Source organism: Somniosus microcephalus, chromosome 12 (assembly GCF_052327205.1).
Source record: "Somniosus microcephalus isolate GS21.2 chromosome 12, FLI_Smic_1.0, whole genome shotgun sequence".
Classification (NCBI taxonomy): Eukaryota; Metazoa; Chordata; class Chondrichthyes; order Squaliformes; family Somniosidae; genus Somniosus; species Somniosus microcephalus.
Window position 1 is genome coordinate 16,269,109 of NC_140998.1, and position 23,307 is coordinate 16,292,415.

The 23,307-nt window shown below is 48.9% G+C and overlaps 1 protein-coding gene across 6 annotated transcripts in view; it reads right to left on the reverse strand.

The window, feature by feature from the left end:
- LOC147109047 (D-glutamate cyclase, mitochondrial-like) overlaps positions 1–21,082 on the reverse strand; it is a 103,173-nt gene extending 82,091 nt beyond the window's left edge. For 2 of the 6 annotated variants that reach the window (XM_086002613.1, XM_086002612.1), the window contains exons 1-2: positions 18,201–18,303; positions 17,110–17,221 (exon numbers count right to left, since the gene is read on the reverse strand). In XM_086002613.1, the coding sequence (XP_085858739.1) occupies positions 17,110–17,221; positions 18,201–18,239 (151 nt within the window). In that variant the 5' untranslated portion in view covers positions 18,240–18,303. Of the gene's footprint in view, positions 1–17,109; positions 17,222–18,200; positions 18,304–20,897 lie in introns of those variants that run through there. The other 4 variants (XM_086002611.1, XM_086002609.1, XM_086002610.1 and 1 more) reach the window with 3 other exon arrangements.
- Between the last annotated feature and the right edge of the window lie 2,225 nt (positions 21,083–23,307).

Genomic DNA, 23,307 nt, shown 5'->3' on the forward strand with positions numbered 1-23,307 from the left:
GGGGAAATGCTGGAATCTATTATTAAGGGAGTGGTAACAGGGCACTTGGCAAATCATAATATGAATAGGCCGAGTAAACATGTTTTTATGAAAGGGAAATTGCACTTGACAAATCTATTGGAGTTTTTTGAGATTGTAATTAGCAGGGTAGAAAAAAGGGAACCAGTGGATGTAGTATATTTGGATTTTCAAAATGCATTCAATAAGGTGCCACACGAAAGGTTGTTACACAAAATAAAGGCTCATGGTTGGGGGTAATATATGAGCATGGCTAGAGGATTGGTTAAAGGACAGAAAACAAAGAGTAGGAATAAATGTAACTAGTGGAGTGCCGCAAGGATCAGTGCTTGGGTCTCAGCTATTTACAATCTATATTAATGACTCAGATGAAGGGACCGAGTGTAATGTATCCAAGTTTACTGATGACACGAAGCTAGGTGGGTAAGTAAGGAGGAGGACACAATTATGCTGCAAAGGGATATAGACAGGTTAAGTGAGTGGGCAGTAAGGTGGCAGATGGAGTATAATGTGGGGAAATGTGAGGTTATTCACTTTGGTAGGAAGAACAGAAAAACAATATTTTTTTAAATAGTGAGAAACCAATTAGGCACTTTACAGCCTTCTGGACTCAACACTGAGTTCAACAATTTCAGACGATAACCCCTGCCCCCATTTTTCAGGCAGCTGTTGATGATTCAGTCATCCCCATTTGCACCATTTAATCTCTCCTGCCTCCTACCCTAGCACAGACTGTTCCTTCACTTCCTTCCTCCCCTCCCCCTTCCCCTGCCTCTGCACCTGCTTAATATCTGTTACATCTCTAACTTTTTCCAGTTCTGATGAAGGGTCCCAGACCTGAAACGTTAACTCTGTTTCTCTCTCCACGGATGCTGCCTGGCCTGCTGAGTGCTTCCAGCATTTTCTGTTGTTATTAAATGCTGGTGTTCAGAGGGAATTGGGTGTCCTTGTACATGAAACACAGAAAGTTAACATGCGGGTACAGCAAGCAATTAGGAAGGCAAATGGTATGTTGGCCTTTATTGCGAGGGGGTTGGAGTTCAAGAGTAAGAAGTCTTGCTGCAATTGCACAGGGCTCTGGTGAGACCACACCTGAAGTACTGTGCACAGTTTGGGTCTCCGTACCTACTTGCCTTAGAGGGGGTGCAACAGAGGTTCACCAGATGATTCAAAAGCAAAATACGGCAGATGCTGGAAATCTGAAAATAAGTTCTGACGAAGGGTCATTGACCTGAAGCATTAACTCTGTTTCTCTCTCTACAGATGCTGCCTGACCTGCTGAGTATTTCCAGCATTTTCTGTTTTTATTTCATTAGATGATTCTTGGGTGAGAGGGTTGTCCTATGGGGAGAGGTTGAGTAGAATGGCCCTATACTCGCTGGAGTTTAGAATGAGAGGTGATCGCATTGAAGCATATAAGATTCTGAGAGGGCTTCACATGGTAGATGTTGAGAGGCTGTTTCCCCCTGACTGGAGAGTCTAGAACTGGGGGGGCATAGTCTCAGGATAAGGGGTTTTCGGACTGAGATGTGGAGAAAATTCTTCACTCAGGGGGTTGTGAATCTTTGGAATTCTCAACCCCAGAGGGATGCTCAGTCATTGAGTATATTCAAGGCTGAGATCGATAGATTTTTGGACTCTAGGGGAATCAAGGGATATGGGGATCGGGCAGGAAAGTGGAGTTGAGACCGAGGATCAGCCATGATCTTATTGAATGGCGGAGCGGGCCCGAGGGGCCGTATGGCCGACTCCTGCTCCTAACTCTTATGTTCTTATAAATAGCGATGAGGGAAATCTGCAATGTTCCCGACTGGACAATTTTAACCTAACCTATCCGTCGGGAAACTGACCAGATCGGGTGCAACGCTGGTTTTACACCTTGCCCGATTTTTATAGGGAGAGTAATATTGGGCGGGGTTTAAAACGGGGTCGATTGGGCTTATACTCGCTGGAGTTTAGAAGAATGAGAGGGGATCTCATTGAAACTTATAAAATTCTAACAGGACTGGACAGACTAGATGCAGGAAGGATGTTCCCGATGGTCGAGGAGTCCAGAACCAGGGGTCACAGTCTAAGGATAAGGGGTAAGCCATTTAGGACTGAGAAGAGGAGGAATTTCTTCACCCAGAGAGTGGGGAACCTGTGGAATTCTCTGCCACAGAAGGCAGTTGAGGCCAATTCATTAAATATATTCAAGAAGGAGTAAGATATAGAAGATAGGAGCAGGAGTAGGCCATTCGGCTCCTCGAGCCTGCTCGGCCATTCAATGGGATCATGGCTGATCATCCAAACTCAGTACCCTGTCCCTGCCTTCTCCCCAAATCCCTTGATCCATTTAGCCTTAAGAAATATATCTAACTCCTTCTTGAATATATTTAATGACTTGGCCTCAACTGCCTTCTGTGGTAGAGAATTCCACAGGTTCACCACTCTCTGGGTGAAGAAATTCCTCCTCATCTCTGTCCTAAATGTCTTACCCCTTATCTTTAGACTGTGACCCCTGGGTCTGGACACCCCCGCCATCGGGAACATCCTTCCTGCATCTAGTCTGTCTAGTCCTGTAAGAATTTAATAAGTTTCAATGAGATCCCCTCTCATTCTTCTAAACTTCAGCGAGTATAAGCCCAATCGACCCAATCTCTCCTCATACGTCATTCCTGCCATCCCAGGTATCAGTCTGGTGAATCTTCACTGCACTCCCTCCATGGCAAGAACATCCCCCCTCAGATAAGGCGACCAAAACTGCACACACTACTCAAGGTGTGGTCTCACCAAGGCCCTGTACAACTGCAGCAAGACATCCTTGTTCCTGTACTCAAACCCTCTCGCTACGAAGGCCAACATACCATTTGCCTTCTTAACTGTCTGCTGCACCTGCATGCTTACCTTCAGCGACTGGTACAAAAGGACACCCAGGTTGTGGTGTATGTAACCTGTTCCACCTTAAGAGAAGTTAAGCCTGTTCCACCTTAAGAGATGTACTACTTTCTCTGGCTGCTGTATACGTAATACCGGTGGTGACCACCGGTATATAAGCACTGTGTAGTAATATTGTATTTAGTATAGTCCTGACCTCCAACCAGTAAAGACCTGTTGAACTTTAATCTTGTAGTCTGTGTTAGTAATTACAACTAGAACACACAGACTTAACAGTGGCGACGAGTCCGATTCTTACCCTGCGGCAGTTTATATCCATGGCGGCTTCGTCCACAGAACGGACGTCGAAGAGAGGCTTCCACCCTCATCACCCTGCTGGAAGACACGTCGCGCGGCAGACATCGAGAAACCAGAGTGCAGAAGACATCCTGAACTCGAAGCCTCCATCAGCGGCTGTCAGCTATCTTCTTTCTACCTCGGTGGTGGGTAAGCCGGGCAGCGACGCGACCAGAAAGTCGGCCGCGTTGGCTGTACAGACGGGGAGGGAAGACGGAGGAATAAGGGCGGTGAGATCGATCGCGACCGGAGATAAGGGCCGGGCCGCATTCGGGCCGAAAGGCGCAGCGCGGGGACATCGATCGCGGCTGGTGATAAGGGTCGGGCCGCATTCGGGCTAAAAAGGCGCAGCGTCTGGGGCAACTGAAGGCGCGAGAGCCGCGGTGAAGCGGAGACAGCGTCGGGGGACGGGTGAAGACCGCCAAGCGTGGGAAAACCGCCATTTTGTAGGCGGAGGACGAAGACAAGAGCGGGAAGCCGCCATCTTGGATAAAAATTAAAATAAATTAAATTGCAACGATGCCTAAACATGGGAACATTAATACCTTTGATAGCGACATCGAAGATTGGGCCATGTATGTAGAACGCATACAAAATTATTGTAAAGCAAATAAAATCCCAGATGAAGAGAAAGCACTAACATTATTAAACTTAATGGGTGCGAAGACATACGGGCAATTGAAACACCTTTTATCACCAGATGAACCGGCGGATAAGACGTTCGAGGAGATTGTTACTGTCCTGAAAAATCATCTAAACCCCACGCCGCTGATGCTAGCGGAACGATTTAAATTTTACAGCAGAAGGCAGCTGAAGGATGAAAGCAATGCTGAATATTTAATGGAATTGCGTAAGCTAGCAAAGTACTGTCAGTTTGGAACGAGACTGACAGAGGCGCTACGAGATAAATTTGTGTGTGGTTTATTAAAAGAAGATACACAAAAGCGACTGCTCGAGGAGAATGAGCTGACGCTTGAGAAAGCGGTCACTATGGCAGCAGCACACGAAGCCGCAGCGAGAGGCACGGCAGTAATGCAGCTACGGTCACCGGAACTCAGTACAAATAAATTGGGTTTGAGTACTGTAAAATGTTATCGTTGTGGAAAGACAACGCACGATCAGAACCAGTGTTGGTTTAAAAACCAGGGCCTAGAAATTGGGTATAGCCCCGCCAGCTCGGTTGCGCCGTAAATTTTGCGCCCGCCGCGGAGCCAGTTGTGCCCGCCCCATATTCACTTTCAGCGCCCCAAAGCGGAACCGGGCGCTGTTCCAGGGTTTGGCCGCCCCGCTTGGGGCGCTGAAAGTGAATTTCAGCGCTGCCAGTCCCGCTGCGCCACCCGATGCGGTGCGGCAGGCTGCTGTACTGCAGGCCTCCCCCTTCTCTTAAGGGGGAGGTGCCTGCAACGGCCGGAGCCCCGATTGCAAGTGCCGGCAAAAGAGCCCGGCACAACGAGAGAAGTGCCGGGCTCCACGGAAACCAGCCGGCAATGCCGCAGGGGGGGGGTGGAGGAGGCCGGGGAAGGAGGTGCGGGCAGGCGGCCGCCGAAAAAGCGGCCGGCCGCACCTCCACCTTAACTTGCGCCGCTAAGGCTGCAGTAAGGACCTGGTCTCCCGATGTTGTTAACGGCTGCCACGGAAGAGGCGGCCGCTACTGAAGATGGGGATCGGCATGGTTTCGGGCGGTACCGGGGCACTGCGCACACCGATGACGTCATCGGTGCCGGCGCAGTGCTACTGGCTAACGCCGATGTTAGGGCCCACCTAATTTCGGGTGCGACGCAACTTCCGGCGCAACCCACTCTTTCGCCCCTAATTGGGCGCAAAGGCAACTGAATTTCTAGGCCCAAGAATGCAGAACGTGTGGCAGGCTTGGCCGCATAGCTAAAGTATGCCGGTCAGGAAAGAAGACCAGCAACAAAAAGTCACCGCAAGGAAAATACATAAAGGTACACAAGGTGACAAAGAACAGTTCGACCGAACAGAAGTCAGATTCAGACGCTAGCAGTAATGAACTGGGTAGCTTAAGAGTACACAACGTTGGTAAGGATGCAGATCTCCAGACAATTTGGGTCACCCTTCAGATAGCAGGAGTCCAAGTAAAGATGGAATTGGACACTGGATCGGCATTGACGGTCATGAATAAGAAAGATTACAAAAGGTTATTCCAACATATTCCCCTACGGGATACGGAGATTATATTGAAAACATACACGGGGCAAAGAGTGTACCCCATCGGAAAGATAGAGGTAAAAGTGGTCCACAAGGGCAAAGAAAGCCAAGTAATGGACTTATATGTGCTACCTGAAGGAGGTCCACCACTACTGGGACGGGAGTGGATTAGGAAAATGAATATGGACTGGCACTCCTTGAAGGCACTAACGGTAGATTCCGGGGAAACAGATGTCAAACCTAAACGATTGTCCAAAATATTGGATGATGCTAAAGAGGTGTTCCAGCAGGGACTGGGAACACTGAGAGGAATTACGGCAAACATCAAGATTGATGAACATGCACACCCAAAATTTTTTAAAGCCAGACCGGTACCCTATGCAATACGACCTACTGTAGAAGCGGAACTGGAAGCGCTAGAACGTTCAGGTGTACTGTCTAAGGTAGATTGGAGTGAGTGGGCTACGCCCATTGTTCCCGTTATGAAACGTCCTTCGAGCAACAAACCAGGAGAACCAGGGAAGGTTCGCATCTGTGGAGATTTCAAAATCACCGTTAATCCGGTGCTTCACACGGTGCAGTATCCGCTTCCGCGGATTGAGGATATTTTTGCTTCGTTGTCTGGCGGGAAACACTTCACCAAGATAGACCTGGCGCAGGCGTACTTGCAGATGGAGGTTGAAGAAGAGTCACGCCAATACCTCACGATCAACACGCATCGAGGTTTGTACCGGTACAATAGGCTGGTTTTTGGAGTGGCATCGGCTCCAGCAATTTGGCAGAGGGCCATGGAGCAGGTATTACAGGGAATTCCAGGCACACAATGTTACCTGGACGATATTCTGATTACAGGTGATGGTGATGAAGAACACCTCGCAAACTTGGAACTGGTGCTCAACAGACTGAAAGAGTATGGACTTAGAGTTAATCGGCAGAAATGTGAGTTCTTCCAGAAGCGGATCTCGTACTGTGGTCATGTCATTGACCGGGAGGGGCTTCATAAGTCTCCTGACAAGATAGAGGCAGTTGTAAAGGCTCCCGCTCCGGATAATGTCTCTCAGTTGAGGTCGTTTCTAGGATTGATTAACTATTACCATAAATTTCTACCAAATCTATCCACGGTACTGCACCCGCTAAACGCTCTTTTACAGAAGGGGGTACCATGGGAATGGAGCGAAAACTGTAAGAAGGCATTTTGCAAAAGCAAAGAATTGATCACCTCAGAGGAAGTGTTGGCTCACTTCAACCCGACACTGCCTATTCGGTTGGCTTGTGATGCTTCTCCATATGGTATTGGGGCAGTACTCTCACACAAGTTGCCAAATGGCACGGAAAGGCCAGTCGCGTTTGCATCCAGATCATTGACCTCCGCTGAGCGCAACTATGCGCAGATCGATAGGGAGGCTCTCAGCCTTGTATGGGGAGTGAAGAAGTTTAATCATTACCTGCAGGGCCAAAAATTCACACTTCTGACAGACCATCAGCCGTTGGTATCCATTTTTAACCCTAAGAAGGGTGTTTCAGTGATGACAGCACAGCGTCTCCAGAGATGGTCCCTTTTCCTAGGGGCACATCAATATCAAATAGAATTCAAAGGTACGAAGCAGCATGGCAATGCTGATGAGTGTCGCGCCTGCCACTACCTGAAGAAGAAGAAACGACGAAAGTTGACCCTGTTGAGTTATTTCATTCGACCATCATCGAGTGTTTACCAGTCACCAATGCAAGTATTGAAAGAGAAACCAGGAACGACCCGACACTGTCCAGAGTCTACGAGGTGACAGTGAAAGGATGGCCAACACGTGGTGATCCTCTGTTACCGGCATTCTCGGCAAGGCGAGACCAGCTGTCCGTCTGCCATGGTACTTTGATGTACGGGACAAGAGTGATTATTCCTCCCAAGTTAAGGGAAAGAGTTCTAAAAGAACTGCATGAAGGTCATCTGGGGGGAGTTAAGATGAAAAGTCTTGCTAGGGCTTATGTATGGTGGCCGGGTATTGACCAACAGATAGAGGAGTTGACGAAAAGCTGCGCTGGGTGCCAAAAAGTGCAAAATGCACCTCCGATCGCACCACTACACCCATGGGAATGGCCTTCAGCCCCATGGCAACGCGTACATATTGACTTTGCTGGTCAATTCATGGACTCCATGTTCCTAATTGCGGTGGACGCACATTCCAAATGGCCAGAAGTGATCAAGATGAATACCACTACTTCAGAAAAGACAATTGCGGTGTTAAGAACAATATTCGCAAGGAACGGATTGCCAGAACAGATCTGTTCGGACAACGGACCACAGTTCGTGTCGGAAGAATTCCAAAAATTCTTAAAGAAGAATGGGGTGAAACATTATACCTCTGCCCCATATCATCCGGCGACAAACGGGTTGGCCGAGAGATTTGTCCAAACATTCAAAAAGGCAATAAAGGCCATGAACGATGATCAGATTCCGCTACAGCACAAGGTGGACAATTTCCTAATGGCATATCGAAACGCCGCTCATGCAGTGACTAACCAAAGTCCTGCCATGATGTTTTATAACAGGAGGTTGCGGTCCAGGTTGGACTTGTTAAAACCAAATGTGCGGAGGGAAGTGGAAAACAAACAGTTCCGGCATATTAATAACAAGACCACTCGAAGTTTCGACGTAGGACAACCAGTGTTGGCAAGGGGCTATGGAAACGAAAAATGGCAGTCCGGAACAATTCGGGCCAGACAAGGACCTCTGATGTACACAGTAGATATTGGTAACAATGTGATAAGGCGTCATGCGGATCAACTGGTAGAATCGAGAGCAAGGGTCGAACCCATGGTTGCGACAGAGACAACTGTGGAAGACGTTAATGAACCTGAAGCATCTACCTCGGCAGGGAATGTACCTGATGATGATAACACCCAATGCATGGGAGACCAACTAGAGGAGGCACCTCAGCAACAGGAATCAGAGACCACTGAAAGGCGTTATCCAAACCGAATCAGAAGGCCTCCTGAGAGACTGAACCTTTGAACTGTTTATACCTGAAGTTATATATGTTATTATGTTATGTTAAATGGGGATATGACTGTTAAGCTAAAAAGGGAGGATTGTGGTGTATGTAACCTGTTCCACCTTAAGAGAACTTAAGCCTGTTCCACCTTAAGAGATGTACTACTTTCTCTGGCTGCTGTATACGTAATACCGGTGGTGACCACCGGTATATAAGCACTGTGTAGTAATATTGTATTTAGTACAGTCCTGACCTCCAACCAGTAAAGACCTGTTGAACTTTAACCTTGTAGTCTGTGTTAGTAATTACAACTAGAACACACAGACTTAACACAGGTCTCGTTGCACTTCCCCTTCTCCCAATCTATTGCCGTTCAGATAATAATCTGCCTTCCTGTTTTTGCCACCAAAGTGGATAACCTCGCATTTATCCACATTATACTGCATCTGCCATGCTTCTGCCCAATCACCCAACCTGTCCAAATCATACTGGAGTTTCTCGGCATCCTCCTCACAGCACACACCCAGCTTTGTGTCATCTGCAAACTTGGAGATATTACATCTAGTTCCCTCGTCTAGGTCATTAATATATATTGTGAATAGCTGGGGTCCTAGGACCGATCCCTGCTGTACCCCACTAGTCACTGCCTGCCACTCGGAAAAAGACCCGTTTATTCCAACTCTTTGCTTCCTGTCTGCCAACCAGTTCTCTATCCAAGTCAGTACCTTGCCCCCAATCCCATGTGCCTTAACTTTACACGCTAATCTCTTATGCGGGACTTTATCGAAAGCCTTCTGAAAGTCCAAATACACCACATCCACTGGTTCTCCCTTATCTATTCTACCAGTTACAACCTCAAAAAATTCCAGTAGATTAGTCAAGCATGATTTACCTTTTGTAAATCCATGTTGATTTTGTCCGATCCTGTCACTGTTTTCCAAGTGCTCTGCTATTACATCTTTTATAATGGACTCTAGCATTTTCCCCACTACCGATGTCAGGCTTACCGGTCTATAATTCCCGTTTTCACTCTACCACCTTTTTTGAACAGTGGGGTAACATTAGCTACCCTCCAACCCATGGGAACTGTTCCAGAGTCTATAGAATTTTGGAAGATGACCAGCAATGCATCTACTATTTCTAGGGCCACTTCCTTAAGTACCCTAGGATGTAGATTATCAGGCCCTGGGGATTTATCGGCCTTCAATCCCGTCAATTTCCCTAACACAATTTCCCTACAAATACTGATTTCATTCAGTTCCTCCCTCTCATTAGACCCTATGTTCCCCGACATCTCTGGGAGGTTATTTGTGTCCTCCTTTGTGAAGACAGAACCAAAGTATGTATTTAATTGGTCGGCCATTTCTTTGTTCCCCATTATAAATTCCCCTGGTTCTGACTGCAAGGGACCTATGCTTGACTTCATCAATCTTTTTCTCTTCACATAGCTATAAAAGCTTTTACAGTCAGTTTTTATGTTCCCTGCAAGCTTACTCTCGTACTCTATTTCCCCCCTCTTAATTAATCCCTTTGTCCTCCTTTGCTGAATCCTAAACTGCTCCCAATCCTCAGGTTTACTGCTTTTTCTGGCCAATTTATATGTCCTCTCCTTGGATCTTATGCTATCCCTAATTTCCCTTGTTAGCCACGGTTGAGTCACCTTTTTTGTTTTATTTTTATGCCAAACAGGGATGAACAAATTCTGTAGTTCATCCATACAATCTTTGAATGTTTGCCATTGTCTATCCACCATCAACCCGTTGAGTAACATTTCCCAATCAATCCTACCCAACTTGCACCTCATAGCATCGTAGTTTCCTTTATTTAAATTCAGGACCCTAGTCTCTGAGTCAACTACATCATCTCCATCTTAATGAAGAATTCTATCATATTATGATCGCTCTGCCCCAAGGGACCTTGCACAACAAGATTGCTAATTAATCCTTTCTCATTACATAATACCCAGTCTAAGATGGCCTGGTCTCCAGTTGGTTCCTCGACATATTGGTCCAGGAAACCATCCCGTATACACTCCAGGAATTCCTCCTCCACAGTATTGTTACTAATTTGGTTAGCCTAAGCTATATGTAGATTAAAGTCACCCATGATAACTGCTGTGCCCTTATTGCACGCGTCTCTAATATCCCATTTAATGCCATCCCCAACCTCCGCATTACTGTTTGGTGGTCTGTATACCACTCCCACTAATGTTTTCTGCCCCTTGGTATTTCTCAGTTCTACCCATACAGATTACACATCATCAGAGCTAATATCCTTCCTTTCTCCTTTCTGTCTTTTGCTTCTATCCTTGTTTCCCTTTCCTCTGTCTCCCTGCTCAGGTTCCCAACCCCCTGCCATTTTAGTTTAAACCCTCCCCCAGAGCACTTGCAAACACTCCCCCTAGGACATTGGTCCCGGTCCTGCCCAGTGCAAACCGTCCGGTTTGAACTGGTCCCACCTCCCCCAGAACCGGTTGCAATGTCCCAGGAATTTGAGTCCCTCCCCCTTGCACCATTCCTCTAGCCACGTATTCATCTGAAATATCCTTCTATTTCTATTCTGACTAGCATGTGGCACTGGTAGCAACCCTGAGATTACTACCTTTGAGGTCCTATTTTTTTAATCTACCTCCTAACTCCCTATATTCAGCTTTTAGGATCTCATCCCAGTTTTTACCTATATCGTTGGTGATGCGCCATCAATTACTCAAAAGACTGAAGTTGAGCGAGTAACAATCAGGCTTTTATTAACTAAAGAATGAAGGTCTTGTCTCGAGTGGTCGACCCGTCCAGAATACTAAGGGACTGGGAGGTAGTCACTTATATACCTGGAATAGTGGGAGGAGTCAGCCGAGGCATGTCCAGACCTGTACCTAGTGGAATACACATACAGACACAGACAGGTATGACAGTGGTTTACCACATTCACCCCTTGTTTAAAAATGAGTCCGGCGGGGTGAAGTGTATTTAAAAGTTCGTGTATTGGAGTCTCTCCGGAGGTCTTGTCTGCCGCTGTGATCGACGTGGCGACGGCAGGGGTGGTGGAGCTTCCGGCGTCGCGTCCCGTGTAGGCTGGGGCCCTGGAGTGTAGTCCTCATGGGTGACGGTCCAAGGCGAGCCGGCTGCTGGGGTTGGATATCGGGTCGTGGGGGGGGGTGGTAATGGGTAGTGGGTTACAGCGGTCCCCGAGGGTGCGAGGTCTCGTATGGAGACTGTGTCCTCCCGCCCGTCCGGGTACGCAATGTAAGCGTACTGGGGGTTGGCGTGGAGGAGGTCGACCCTCTCGACCAGGGGGTCCATTTTATTGGCCCTCACGTGTCTTCTCAGTAGTACCGGCCCTGGGGACGTCAGCCATGGCGGTAACGATGTCCCCGATGTGGACTTCCTTGGGAAGACAAACATTTTCTCGTGAGGGGTGGCATTGGTGGCAGTGCAGAGAAGTGACCGAATCGAGTGGAGCGCATCGGGGAGCACCTCCTGCCAGCGGGAGGTCGGAAGGCCCCTAGACTTTAAGGCTAGTAGGGCAGCCTTCCAAACAGTTGCATTCTCTCTTTCCACCTGTCCGTTCCCCCGGGGGTTGTAACTGGTGGTCCTGCTTGTGGCAATACCCCTAGCGAGCAGGTACTGGCGGAGTTCGTCGCTCATAAACGATGAGCCCCGGTCGCTATGGATATAGCTGGGGAAACCGAACAGGGTGAAGAGGCTGTTCAGACATTTAATGACCGTGGCACTGGTCATGTCCGGGCAGGGGAAAGCGAACGGGAACCGGGAGTACTCGTCAATGATGTTGAGGAAGTACACATTGCGGTCGGAGGAGGGGAGAGGCCCTTTAAAATCGACGCTCAGGCGTTCGAAAGGGCGAGTGGCTTTTATCAGGTGGGCTCTGTCTGGTCTATAAAAGTGCGGTTTGCACTCAGCGCAGACTTGGCAGTTCTTGGTCATGGTCCTGACCTCCTCAATGGAGTAAGGCAGGTTGCGGGCCTTGATGAAGTGGAAGAACCTGGTGACCCCCGGGTGGCAGAGGTCATTGTGGAGGGCCCTCAGCCTATCGATCTGCGCGCTGGCGCAGGTGCCACGCGATAGGGCATCTGGGGGTTCATTGAGCTTCCCAGGCCGGTACAAGATCTCGTAATTGTAGGTGGAAAGTTCGATTCTCCACCTCAAGATCTTGTCATTTTTGATTTTGCCCCTCTGCTTGTTGTTGAACATAAAAGCAACTGAACGCTGGTCAGTGAGCAGGGTAAATGGTTTTCCGGCCAGGTAGTGCCTCCAATGACGCACAGCCTCCACGATAGCCTGGGCCTCCTTCTCGACCGCGGAGTGTCTGGTCTCCGGGCCCTGGAGGGTTCGTGAGAAGAATGCCACAGGTCTCCCCGCCTGATTAAGGGTGGCGGCCAGAGCGAAGTCGGACGCATCGCTTTCCACCTGGAAGGGGATGGATTCGTCCACTGCGTGCATGGTGGCTTTGGCAATGTCTTCCTTGATACGGTGGAAGGCTAAGCGGGCCTCTGCCGTCACGGGAAAAGAGGTGGACTTGATCAGCGGACGGGCTTTGTCTGCATAGTAGGGGACCCACTGAGCGTAGTAGGAAAAAAACCCTAGGCACCTCTTCAGAGCTTTTAGGCAGTGGGGCAGTGGGAGTTCCATAAGGGGACGCATCCGGTCCGGGTCGGGACCGATGACCCCGTGTTCTACAACACAGCCAAGGATGGCGAGGCGGTCTGTGCGGAATATGCACTTCTCCTTGTTATATGTCAGGTTCAGGAGTTGGGCGGTGCGGAGGAATTTCTCGAGGTTTGCGTCATGGTCCTGCAAGTCATGGCCGCAGATGGTCACATTATCTAGGTAAGGGAAAGTGGCCTGCAGCTCGTTTTGATCGACCATCCGGTCCATCTCCCTTTGGAAGACGGAGACCCCGTTGGTAACGCCGAAGGGAACCCTAAGGAAGTGATAGAGGCGGCCGTTTGCCTCAAAAGCAGTATACTGGCGGTCTTCAGGGCTGATGGGGAGCTGGTGGTACGCTGATTTCAGGTCAATGGTCGAAAAGACGCGGTACTGCGCGATCTGGTTGACCATGTCAGCTATGCGGGGGAGTGGGTAGGCGTCCAGCAGGGTGTAGCGGTTTATTGTTTGGCTGTAGTCGATGACCAGGCGTTGTTTCTCGCCGGTCTTAACGACCACAACCTGGGCTCGCCAGGGGCTGGAGCTGCCCTCAATAATCCCCTCCTTCAGGAGCCGTTCCACTTCGGTTTTGATGAAAACCCTGTCCCCGGCACTGTATCGCCTGCTCTTTGTGGCGATGGGCTTACAGTCAGGGGTGAGGTTAGCAAACAGTGGGGGGGGTGGGACTCTGAGTGTGGAGAGGTTGCATCTAGTGCGCGGCGGGCAATTTGGAGGCTGCTGGCTGCGGACTGTGAGTGGGGGGAGGGGGCCACCGTACGCCATCGTAACGCTTTTGAGGTGGCACTGGAAATCCAACCCCAGTAGAACGGCAGCGCAGAGGTCGGGCAGGACCAGGAGTTTAAAATTATTGAACACAGTCCCGTCTACTACTAGTGTCACCACGCAGTAGCCGCCAATGTCCGCTGACTGGGACTCGGAGGCCATAGAAATCCGCTGGTGCGCAGGCAGGACTGGGAGAGAGCAACGCCGCACCGTGTCGGGGTGGATGAAGCTCTCTGTGCTCCCGGAGTCAAAAAGGCAGTTTATTGCATGGCCGTTTACCTTAACGTCCATTTTGGACCGAGCTAACTGGTGCGGTCTCGTTTGGTCCAGCGTCACAGAGGCCAGCGTAGGGGTCGGTGTGTCGCTGCGAGTATCAGATGGGTGGGGGTTGGCGGTCTGCTGCGTCCCGGCTGGTGTCCAAGATGGCGGCGCCCATGATTCCCATGTGGCTGGAGTCGTCCAAGATGGCTGCTGCTGCGGTGGTTCGCACATGGCTGGGGAGGCCCAAGATGGCGGCTCGCACGGCCCACACGCGGCGCTGCTGGCGTTCGGGGTGGCTTTGGCCTTGCAGACGCTGGCGTAGTGTCCCTTTTTCCCGCAGCCCGAGCAGGTTGCATTCTTCGCCGGGCAGCGCGCTCTGGGGTGTTTGGCCTGGCCACAGAAGTAGCATTTCTGGCCTTGGGATACTGCTGTCTGGCTTTGGGACACTGCTGCGGTAGTTGGGCCGTTGTTGGGCTGTGGCTGGGGTGGCACGGTGCTATGGGGCTGTCCTACCGTGTCCCAGGTTGTCGTTCCCCGCGGCGTCCACGGTGCAGAGGAGTAGGCATCCATGCCCCGGAAGGCTGCGTCCAGCGTTAGTGCGATGTCGGAGGCTTTGTCGAGGGTGAGGTCACTCTGCTCCAGCAGTCGCTGTCGGGTGTAGTTGGACCTGTGGCCCGCTACGAAGGCATCCCGGATCAGTTCCTCCGTGTACTTAGTGGGCGTTACCGCCTTACACCCACAGGCCCGGCCAAGCACGGACAGTGCTTGGAGGTATTCCTCAGTCGATTCCCCAGGTTGTTGCTTGCGACTCCCCAGAAGGTGCCTAGCGTATACTTCGTTCACAGGGCGCGTGTACTGGGTCTTGAGGAGCTGGAGGGCGGCTGTGTACGAGGTCGCATCCCGGATGACTGAGTACACTCGGTGGTTCACCTTGGAGATCAGGACAGACAGTTTGTCCGCATCCGTTTCGACCGCAGTGGAGGCAGTCAGGAATGTCTCGAAGCACGTGAGCCAGTGAGCAAACTTGGTGGAAGCGTCCGCTTCCCGACTGTCCAGGTCCAGGCATGCTGGTGTGAGGATCTTCTCCATTATAAAAAATTTAGTTAATAAAATTGATGCGCCATCAATTACTCAAAAGACTGAAGTTGAGCGAGTAACAATCAGGCTTTTATTAACTAAAGAATGAAGGTCTTGTCTCGAGTGGTCGACCCGTCCAGAATACTAAGGGACTGGGAGGTAGTCACTTATATACCTGGAATAGTGGGAGGAGTCAGCCGAGGCATGTCCAGACCTGTACCTAGTGGAATACACATACAGACACAGACAGGTATGACAGTGGTTTACCACAGTTGGTACCTATATGCACCACGACAACTGGCTGTTCACCCTCCCCTTCCAAAATGTTCTGCAGCCGCTCTGAGACATCCTTGACCCTTGCACCAGGGAGGCAACATACCATCCTGGAGTCTCGTTTGCGGCCGCAGAAACGCCTATCTATTCCCCTTACAATTGAATCCCCTATTACTATAGCTCTACCCCTCTTTTTCCTCCCGTCCTGTGCAGCAGAACCACCCATGGTGCCAGGAAGTTGGCTGCTGCTGCCTTGCCCCGATAAGCCATCCTCCCCAACAATATCCAAAGCGGTATATCTGTTTGAGAGGGGGATGGCCACAGGGGACCCCTGCACTACCTGCCTGCGCCTACTACTCTGCCTGGCAGTCACCCATTCCCTTCCTGCCTGTGCAGCCTTTACCTGCGGTGTGACCAACTCATTAAACGTGATATCCACGACGTCCTCAGCATCGCAAATGCTCCAGTATGTATCCATTCGCAGCTCCAGCGCCGCAATGCGGTCTGCCAATAGCTGCAGCTGGATACACTTCCCGCACACATGGTCGTCAGGGACACAGGAAGTATCCCTGATTTCCCACATAGTGCATTTATATTTCGTAAGGCTAAAGGGATCAAGGGATATGGGGAGAAAGCAGGGACAGGGTACTGAATTTGGATGATCAGCCATGATCGCATTGAATGGCGGAGCAGGCTCGAGGGGCCAAATGGCCTACTCCTGCTCCTATCTTCTATGTTTCTATGGCCTAGAAATTAGCTATAGCCCCGCCAGCTCGCTGGTGGCCAGAATTTACCGCTGGGCGCGGAGCCACTCGCGCCCAGCCGATATTCAGTTTCAGCGCCCAAAGTCGAGGACGGCCGCTGTTCAAGGGTGTGGCCGCCCCCGCTTGGGGCACTGAAACTGAATATCGGCGCGCTGGTGGCCGCAGCGCCACCCGCAGCGGAGCGGCAGGCTGCGGTACTGCAGGCCTTCCTCCCTCTCTTAAGGGGGAGGTGCCTGCAGCAGCCAGAGCCCCGATCGCGAGTGCCGGCAAACCAGCCGGCAATGCCGCGGGGGGGCGGTGGAGGAGGCTGGGGAAGGAGGTGCGGGCAGGCGGCCGCCGAAAAAGCGGCCGGCCGCACCTCCACCTTAAAGCGCCCCACTAAGGCTGCTGTACGGACCCGGTCTCCGAATGTTATTAGCGGCCGCCACGGAAGAGGCGGCCGCTACTGAAGATGGGGGTCGGGCCGGTGTCGGGGCGGAACCGGGGCGCTGCGCACACCGATGACGTCATCGGTGGCGGCGCAGCGCTAACGGCTACCGCCGCAATTAGCGCGTCAATGAAGTTCGCCCGAAGTTTGCAGACTGGCGCAAAAGCCCTCTTTGGGCGGTAACTGGGCGCAAAGCCCACTGAATTTCTAGGCCTATGTTTCTAAAACCGGCATTGCACCCGATGCCGTGGTTTTCCCGCCCAGTCAGTTTAAGTTAAAAATTCCCCTATAAAACAACCAAACCTGGGCTGGGGAAGCTGTGTGTGATTGTGCAATGAGACCTGATAAAGAGAATTAAGACAAAGTAGCCAGCCTTACTGGCTGCGGCCTTTTCAGCACAGCTTGGTGTGGCGGACTGCGCAGGCGCTACGCGGGTAGGGGGCGGACTATCGCTGCGCCCTAACTGCGCCCGGTACCTTGGGACACCGCGGAGGTGCCCGCGCCCCGGAGCCGGCCGGCTCGGATCAAACTTCTGACGGAGGCCGGCAGCACAGACTTCAGCGAGCGGACATTCAGCATCGCTGGGTCCTAGGAAGAAAGAATAACGGAAACTGCACAATGCATTTAAAGCAAGAATTTAATGCGTGGTAATTGGCATTAAAAAAAATCCCACCAATTTACACGATCGCATCAGCTTTCTACTGCAATAATATCAAGACAGGGTCACAGCAAGTTCCTGCTTGCGGTCTCTGCGTTTACACTGAATATTGATCCACTGACATAAACAGGACCTAGCTGATTGGCACTTTACAGTTTCCAGATTCACCTGTCAAACTTTTACTTTTTTTGTTAATTTAAAAAATGTATTTTAACTCGCTCTGCAATTATACCATTGCATCATTGAATTTTGCAGCAGAGACAGACTGAATGTCAGCCGTAGTTCAGTGGGTAGTTTTCTTAGTCTTCTGAGTTAGAAGGTTGTGGGTTCACGTCCCACTCCAGCACAAGAATTTAGGATGACACTCCAGTTCAGTGCTGCACTGTCAGAGGTGCTGTATCTTTCAAATGGGACGTTAAACCGAGGCCCCGTCTGCTCTCTCAGGTGGATGTAAAAGATCCCATGGCACTATTTCGAAGAAAAGCAGGGGAGTTATCCCCAGTGTCCCTGAGCCAATATTTATCCCTCAATCAACATCACTAAAACAGATTATTTGATCATCATCACGTTGCTGTTTTTGGGAGCTTGCTCTACACAGATTGGCTGCTGCGTTTCCTACATTACAACAGTGACTGCACTTCAAAAAAGTACTTCATTGGCTGTAAAGCACTTTGGGACGTCCTGAGGTGGTGAAAGACGCTGGAGAAACACACGAATTAGGAGCAGGAGTAGGCCCCTCGAGTCTTTCTTTTCTTTTTCTCTCTTACGAGGTTTCAAACCTCGGTGCTGATCTGAACTTTGGACCTTGGCTTTTCATCCGGTTTTCTCAAGTTATTTTTAAAAGAAAAGGGTGAGGTTTTTAAAAAAAATAATCCAAAACCCCCCCCCCCGATTCTGACTATACTGTACCTCATCGTACATCGACGGACCCGGATTTCCAGCGTCCATGACCCAAATGAAAATGTCCTTCAAGAAAAGGCCACTACACAATAAAGATTTCTCAGTTTAGCCAGGATTAAAGTTTAACCTGGATTAGTGAGGAGATAACGCAGTCACTGTTGCTTGGCTGAAACTTACCACTTTGACTAATGGTTACTCTCAGTCCACTGACAGTTGGTGGCATGAAAGAGCCAGCTTAGCTGCAAAATGATTGTGCCAGATCGCGGTGTGTGCAGCAATATTTTGGGGCACACCTCTGGTGAAGCAGCAACTGCAGTAATTACGGAGGCCTGTATTATCCACGAGTAGCTCATCCCAACCACAATAAATCACCACAATTCTAATACCAATTGAACTGATAATGGACAGGAGCCAGTGCAAATCAGACTGCGGTCTCCTCTACATTGGGGAGACCAAACGCAGATTGGGTGACCGCTTTGCGGGACACCTCCGTTCAGTCCGTAAGGGTGACCCCGAGCTTCCGGTCGCCTGTCATTTTAATTCACCGCTCCATTCCCACTCTGACCTCGCCGTCCTCGGCCTCTTGTATTGTTCCACGGAAGCTCAACGTAAACTCGAGGAACAGCACCTCATCTTCCGATTAGGCACTCTGCAGCCTTCCGGACTCAATATCGAGTTCAACAATTTCAGATCATAAGCTCGGCCCCCATTTCATTTTTTCTTGTAATTGTTCCACTCCTTTCCACCCCCCCCCTTTCCTTTTGTTTCTCTCTCACACCTGGCAGCTATCTTTTGCCCTGCCAGTACACTTTACACCTAATCCCAGCCTATTACCATCTCGTCTAGCTTCTAATCTCTTTTACTTCTTTTGTTTCTTTTATTCTTTTGTCTGATCGCAGCCCTGCCTTTGATCTAGTTTCTTTTCTTTCCAGTTCTGAAGCAGGGTCCGACCCGAAACGTCAACTCAAATTTCTCTCCACGAATGTTGCCTGACCTGCTGAGTTTTTCCAGCATTTTCTGTTGTTATTTCAAATAAATAGATGGTTATCTATGAGATTTTAAAACTCTCTACTGATATTGTCATTATTGCTCCCTGGTTAAAGATTTTCCTTTTGAAAATCTATACAACTAGATGGAATAAATCAAGAAGGATGGTCTAGCTAATCAGATTTATTTGTAACAGGTTGAATTTTAAAAGGACCATGTGACATTGCTCCCAAAAAGAGCAGCTTAAAGGTGGGTGTTAGTTCTTCCAACGGCTCAGTCAGTTTTCAACCTCGGCCAGGAGAATCAACAGTGCTCCACAAAACTAACCCGGGCCGATGCACCACCTGGGAGAACTCCCCATCTCTTCTTCGAAACAGGATCCTCTACGTCCATCTGAGAGGGCGGACGGGGCCTCGGTTTATCGTCTCATCCGAAAGACGGCGGCACTTCCGACAGTGCAGCACTCCCTCAGTAATGCACTGGGAGTGTCAGTCTGGATTATGTCCTCATATTCATAAAAGAACAGCACTAAAGGGGTATGCATGAGTATTGAGGTCACAGCAAATAAAAGGAGGCTATGGTGTCGGCCAGACAAGCTGGACAGGATATCTCAGCTAGGACAGGACTTGCACCAGCAGTAGCTTTAGGCTGCAATTTAGTTCAACATGAGGAATCATGGTGCTGAGGCACCAACTGCAAAACTGTGGTACAAAATCAATAAGCACAGTATGTGATGGGAATCATTAACCACCTCTGTGTCTCTGACGCCCAAATTAATGTAGTAATCTGATGGGAAACACGGTCATATTTTTATCTATCCTTTTGCATTTCTACTGTATGGCATGCTCACACTTATACACACGCACACTTAGACGCACAGACACGCTCTTACACGCACTTATACACACAGACACACTCTTACACACACTTACACGCACAGACACATTCTTACACACACTTATACGCACAGACACACTCTTACACACACTTATACGCACAGACACACTCTTACACACACTTACACGCACAGACACATTCTTACACACACTTATACGCAGACACACTCTTACACACACTTACACGCACAGACACACTCTTACACACACTTATACGCACAGACACACTTACACACACTTACACGCACACACATTCTTACACACACTTATACGCAGACACACTCTTACACACACTTATACACACAGACACGCACTTATACGCACACTCTTACACACACATACGCACAGACACACTCTTACACACACTTATACACACAGACACGCACTTATATGCACAGACACACTCTTACACACTTATACGCACAGACACACTCTTACACGCACTTATACACACAGACACACTCTGTCACACACTTATACACACAGACACGCTCACACACACACACACACACTTTGCACATGTACCCCAGCGAGAGACCGTCACAACTCCCGGCGAACGGCTGAAAGAAGCCGTGCGCCCTGTTTCTCTGGGGTAGGGGAAGAGATACTTCCGCCAGAGTGAGGGTGGGAGCCGGCAGAATCACCACAGAATTTCAGGGGCCTGTGTCTTTTTGGGTTGTGGCAAAGGGAGGCGTGAACTCTGACTGAAGAAATCAATTGTGGCTAATCTTTAAACCCTGGAAATTAGGCTGTGCAATATTGGCGCTCAGATCAATTCTGCCCGTCTGCTACTCTGACCGGTTTAAAATAATCCGATACTTACCGGTGAAGTGTTTGCAGAATAGTATCACATTTCCTTTTTATTAGTATTCATTCTCGGGATGTGGGTGTCACTGGCAAAGGCGACATTGTTCACCTGTCCCCTAGTTGCCCTTCAGTGTCATTTTTAGGCTTTAAATCTTTTTGTATTTTAGTTAGTCCTGGGTCTCAATCAGACCGTGACCGTGCGAGCCTTGGATTAACATGCAGGAGGCTGCTCACAAACTTCTCAATGCGAGAAAGCTCTCTTTTAACAGTCAATCCCAGAGGCTTTAATAATGGAAGGGGTTTCCTCTTTCTGGCCCCCAGTTTATTTTTGTTTCCACAACAGTGGTTGAGCCATTGCAGAACAGAGTAATCGAGGCAAATCGCATAGATGCATTGAAAGGGAAGTTAGATAAATGCATGCGGGAGAAAAGAATAGGATATGCTGATAGGGTGAGATGAAGTCGGGTGGGAGGAGGCTCATGTATTACATAGTATTTACAGCACAGAAACAGGTCATTCATGCCGGTGTTTATGCTCCGCACGAGCCTCCTCCCACCCTACTTCATCTAACCCTTGTAATGATCAATAACATGTCATTCTATAGTGGACACTAGGTGGAGCCGTAGAGCTGTATATAGCTGTATGTATATTAAGACTACATTACCCATGAGGCACTAGGCTACCCACAAGGCAGCAGTCAAGAAGGATGCCTCTACAGATACTGTACCTAGTCCACATGTGCTCAATAAAAGTGTCTAGCAAAAGCTAGCTGTGTTCATAATAAGAATGTCTAGTTATTAATGAACATAAGGTGGTACCAGGATGGTGAAGATCTGCTAAAAATTGTGAAAAGCGACATGGAGAATTTGAAGCCACCAGAGCGTTTGAAACTCACAGGAAATATCGACCACAATTGGCAGACTTTTAAACAACAATTCGAACTCTACATTGCAGCCATCGGATTCGGTACGAAGCCAGACGCAAGGAAGATAGCGTTGCTGCTTACGGTTGCAGGCCCACAGGCATTTGTATTTAATCCAGAGGAGAACAGAGAAAAATTAGAAGATGTGCTAAAAAAATTTGATGCACATTGCTCTCCCAAAAAGAATGAGACCTATGAAAGATACATCTTCTGTTCTCGGACACAGCAGCAAAATGAGACTTTTGATAGCTTTATAACTGATCTGAAACTGAAAGCACAGACATGTAATTTCTCTGAGCTCAAAGCATCCATGATTCGTGACCAGATTGTGTTTGGTATTCATGATAAAAAAAGTCAGGGAACACCTGTTGAGAGAAACCGAACTAAATTTGGAAAATGCGGTGAAAATATGCCAAGCCAGCGAGCTAGCTCGAAAGCACGTGAAGACTTTCAGTGAATTCAATAATGATGCGATTGTAACGAGTGATAATGCTGCTGTCGGTGCTGTGTCCTACAAGGGGAAGAAACGTGGGCAGAACAGAAATGAAAAGCAATCGGAGGATGAAATTTTTAATTGTAAACGCTGTGGTTACAAACACCAGTTAAGACAATGCCCAGCGTTTGGAAAAATATGCACAAAGTGTAATGGAAAGAATCACTTTGCCAAACAATGCTTTTCAAAAGTAAAAACAAAGAAAGGGCAACGAGTTAATGTAATTGAGGACACTGATTTAAGTGAGACATTTTTTGTACGAATGGTGTCATGTGACAATATCAAAAAGGATACAGAAAATGTGCAGCCCTCAGAAATGGACAATGCTGAACATAATGTTAATGCAGTAAAAGAGGACAAATGGATGATCCCACTGCAGGTAAATGGAGCATTAGTTGCCTTGAAACTAGACACTGGGGCAAAAGCAAACTTAATCAGTATGAGTGACATTAACAATATGAAAGAAAAGGCCAAAATACAGAAAAAGTCAGTACTACTGAAGGACTATAATGGACAGAAAATAGATAGCTTAGGTGTATGCAGGCTTAAAGTGACAGTCAAAGACAAAGTGCATCATCTCATGTTTTCTGTTGTGGCTGAAAGACTTGATTCACTACTGGGTGACAAAGCTTGTGAGGACTTAGAACTGGTCAAGAGAGTCTACAGTATAAACTGTGCCATAAGCAGACCAGATGACTCGGTGGATTCTGTAGTGAATAATTTCCAGGATGTGTTCAAAGGATTTGGAGTTCTACCATTCACTTACAAGATCCAGCTAAAGGGGGATGCTCAGCCAGTGGTACATGCTCCACGAAGAGTTCCAGCACCCCTGCGTGACCGGCTCAAGAATGAACTGGACAGAATGACCACACTAGGAGTCATCAGGAAAGTCGAAGAGCCAACAGACTGGGTTAACTCCATGGTATGTGTAAAGAAAAAGAACAATGATCTAAGAATATGCATGGATCCAAGGGACTTAAATGCAAACATAAAACGGGAACACTACCAGAT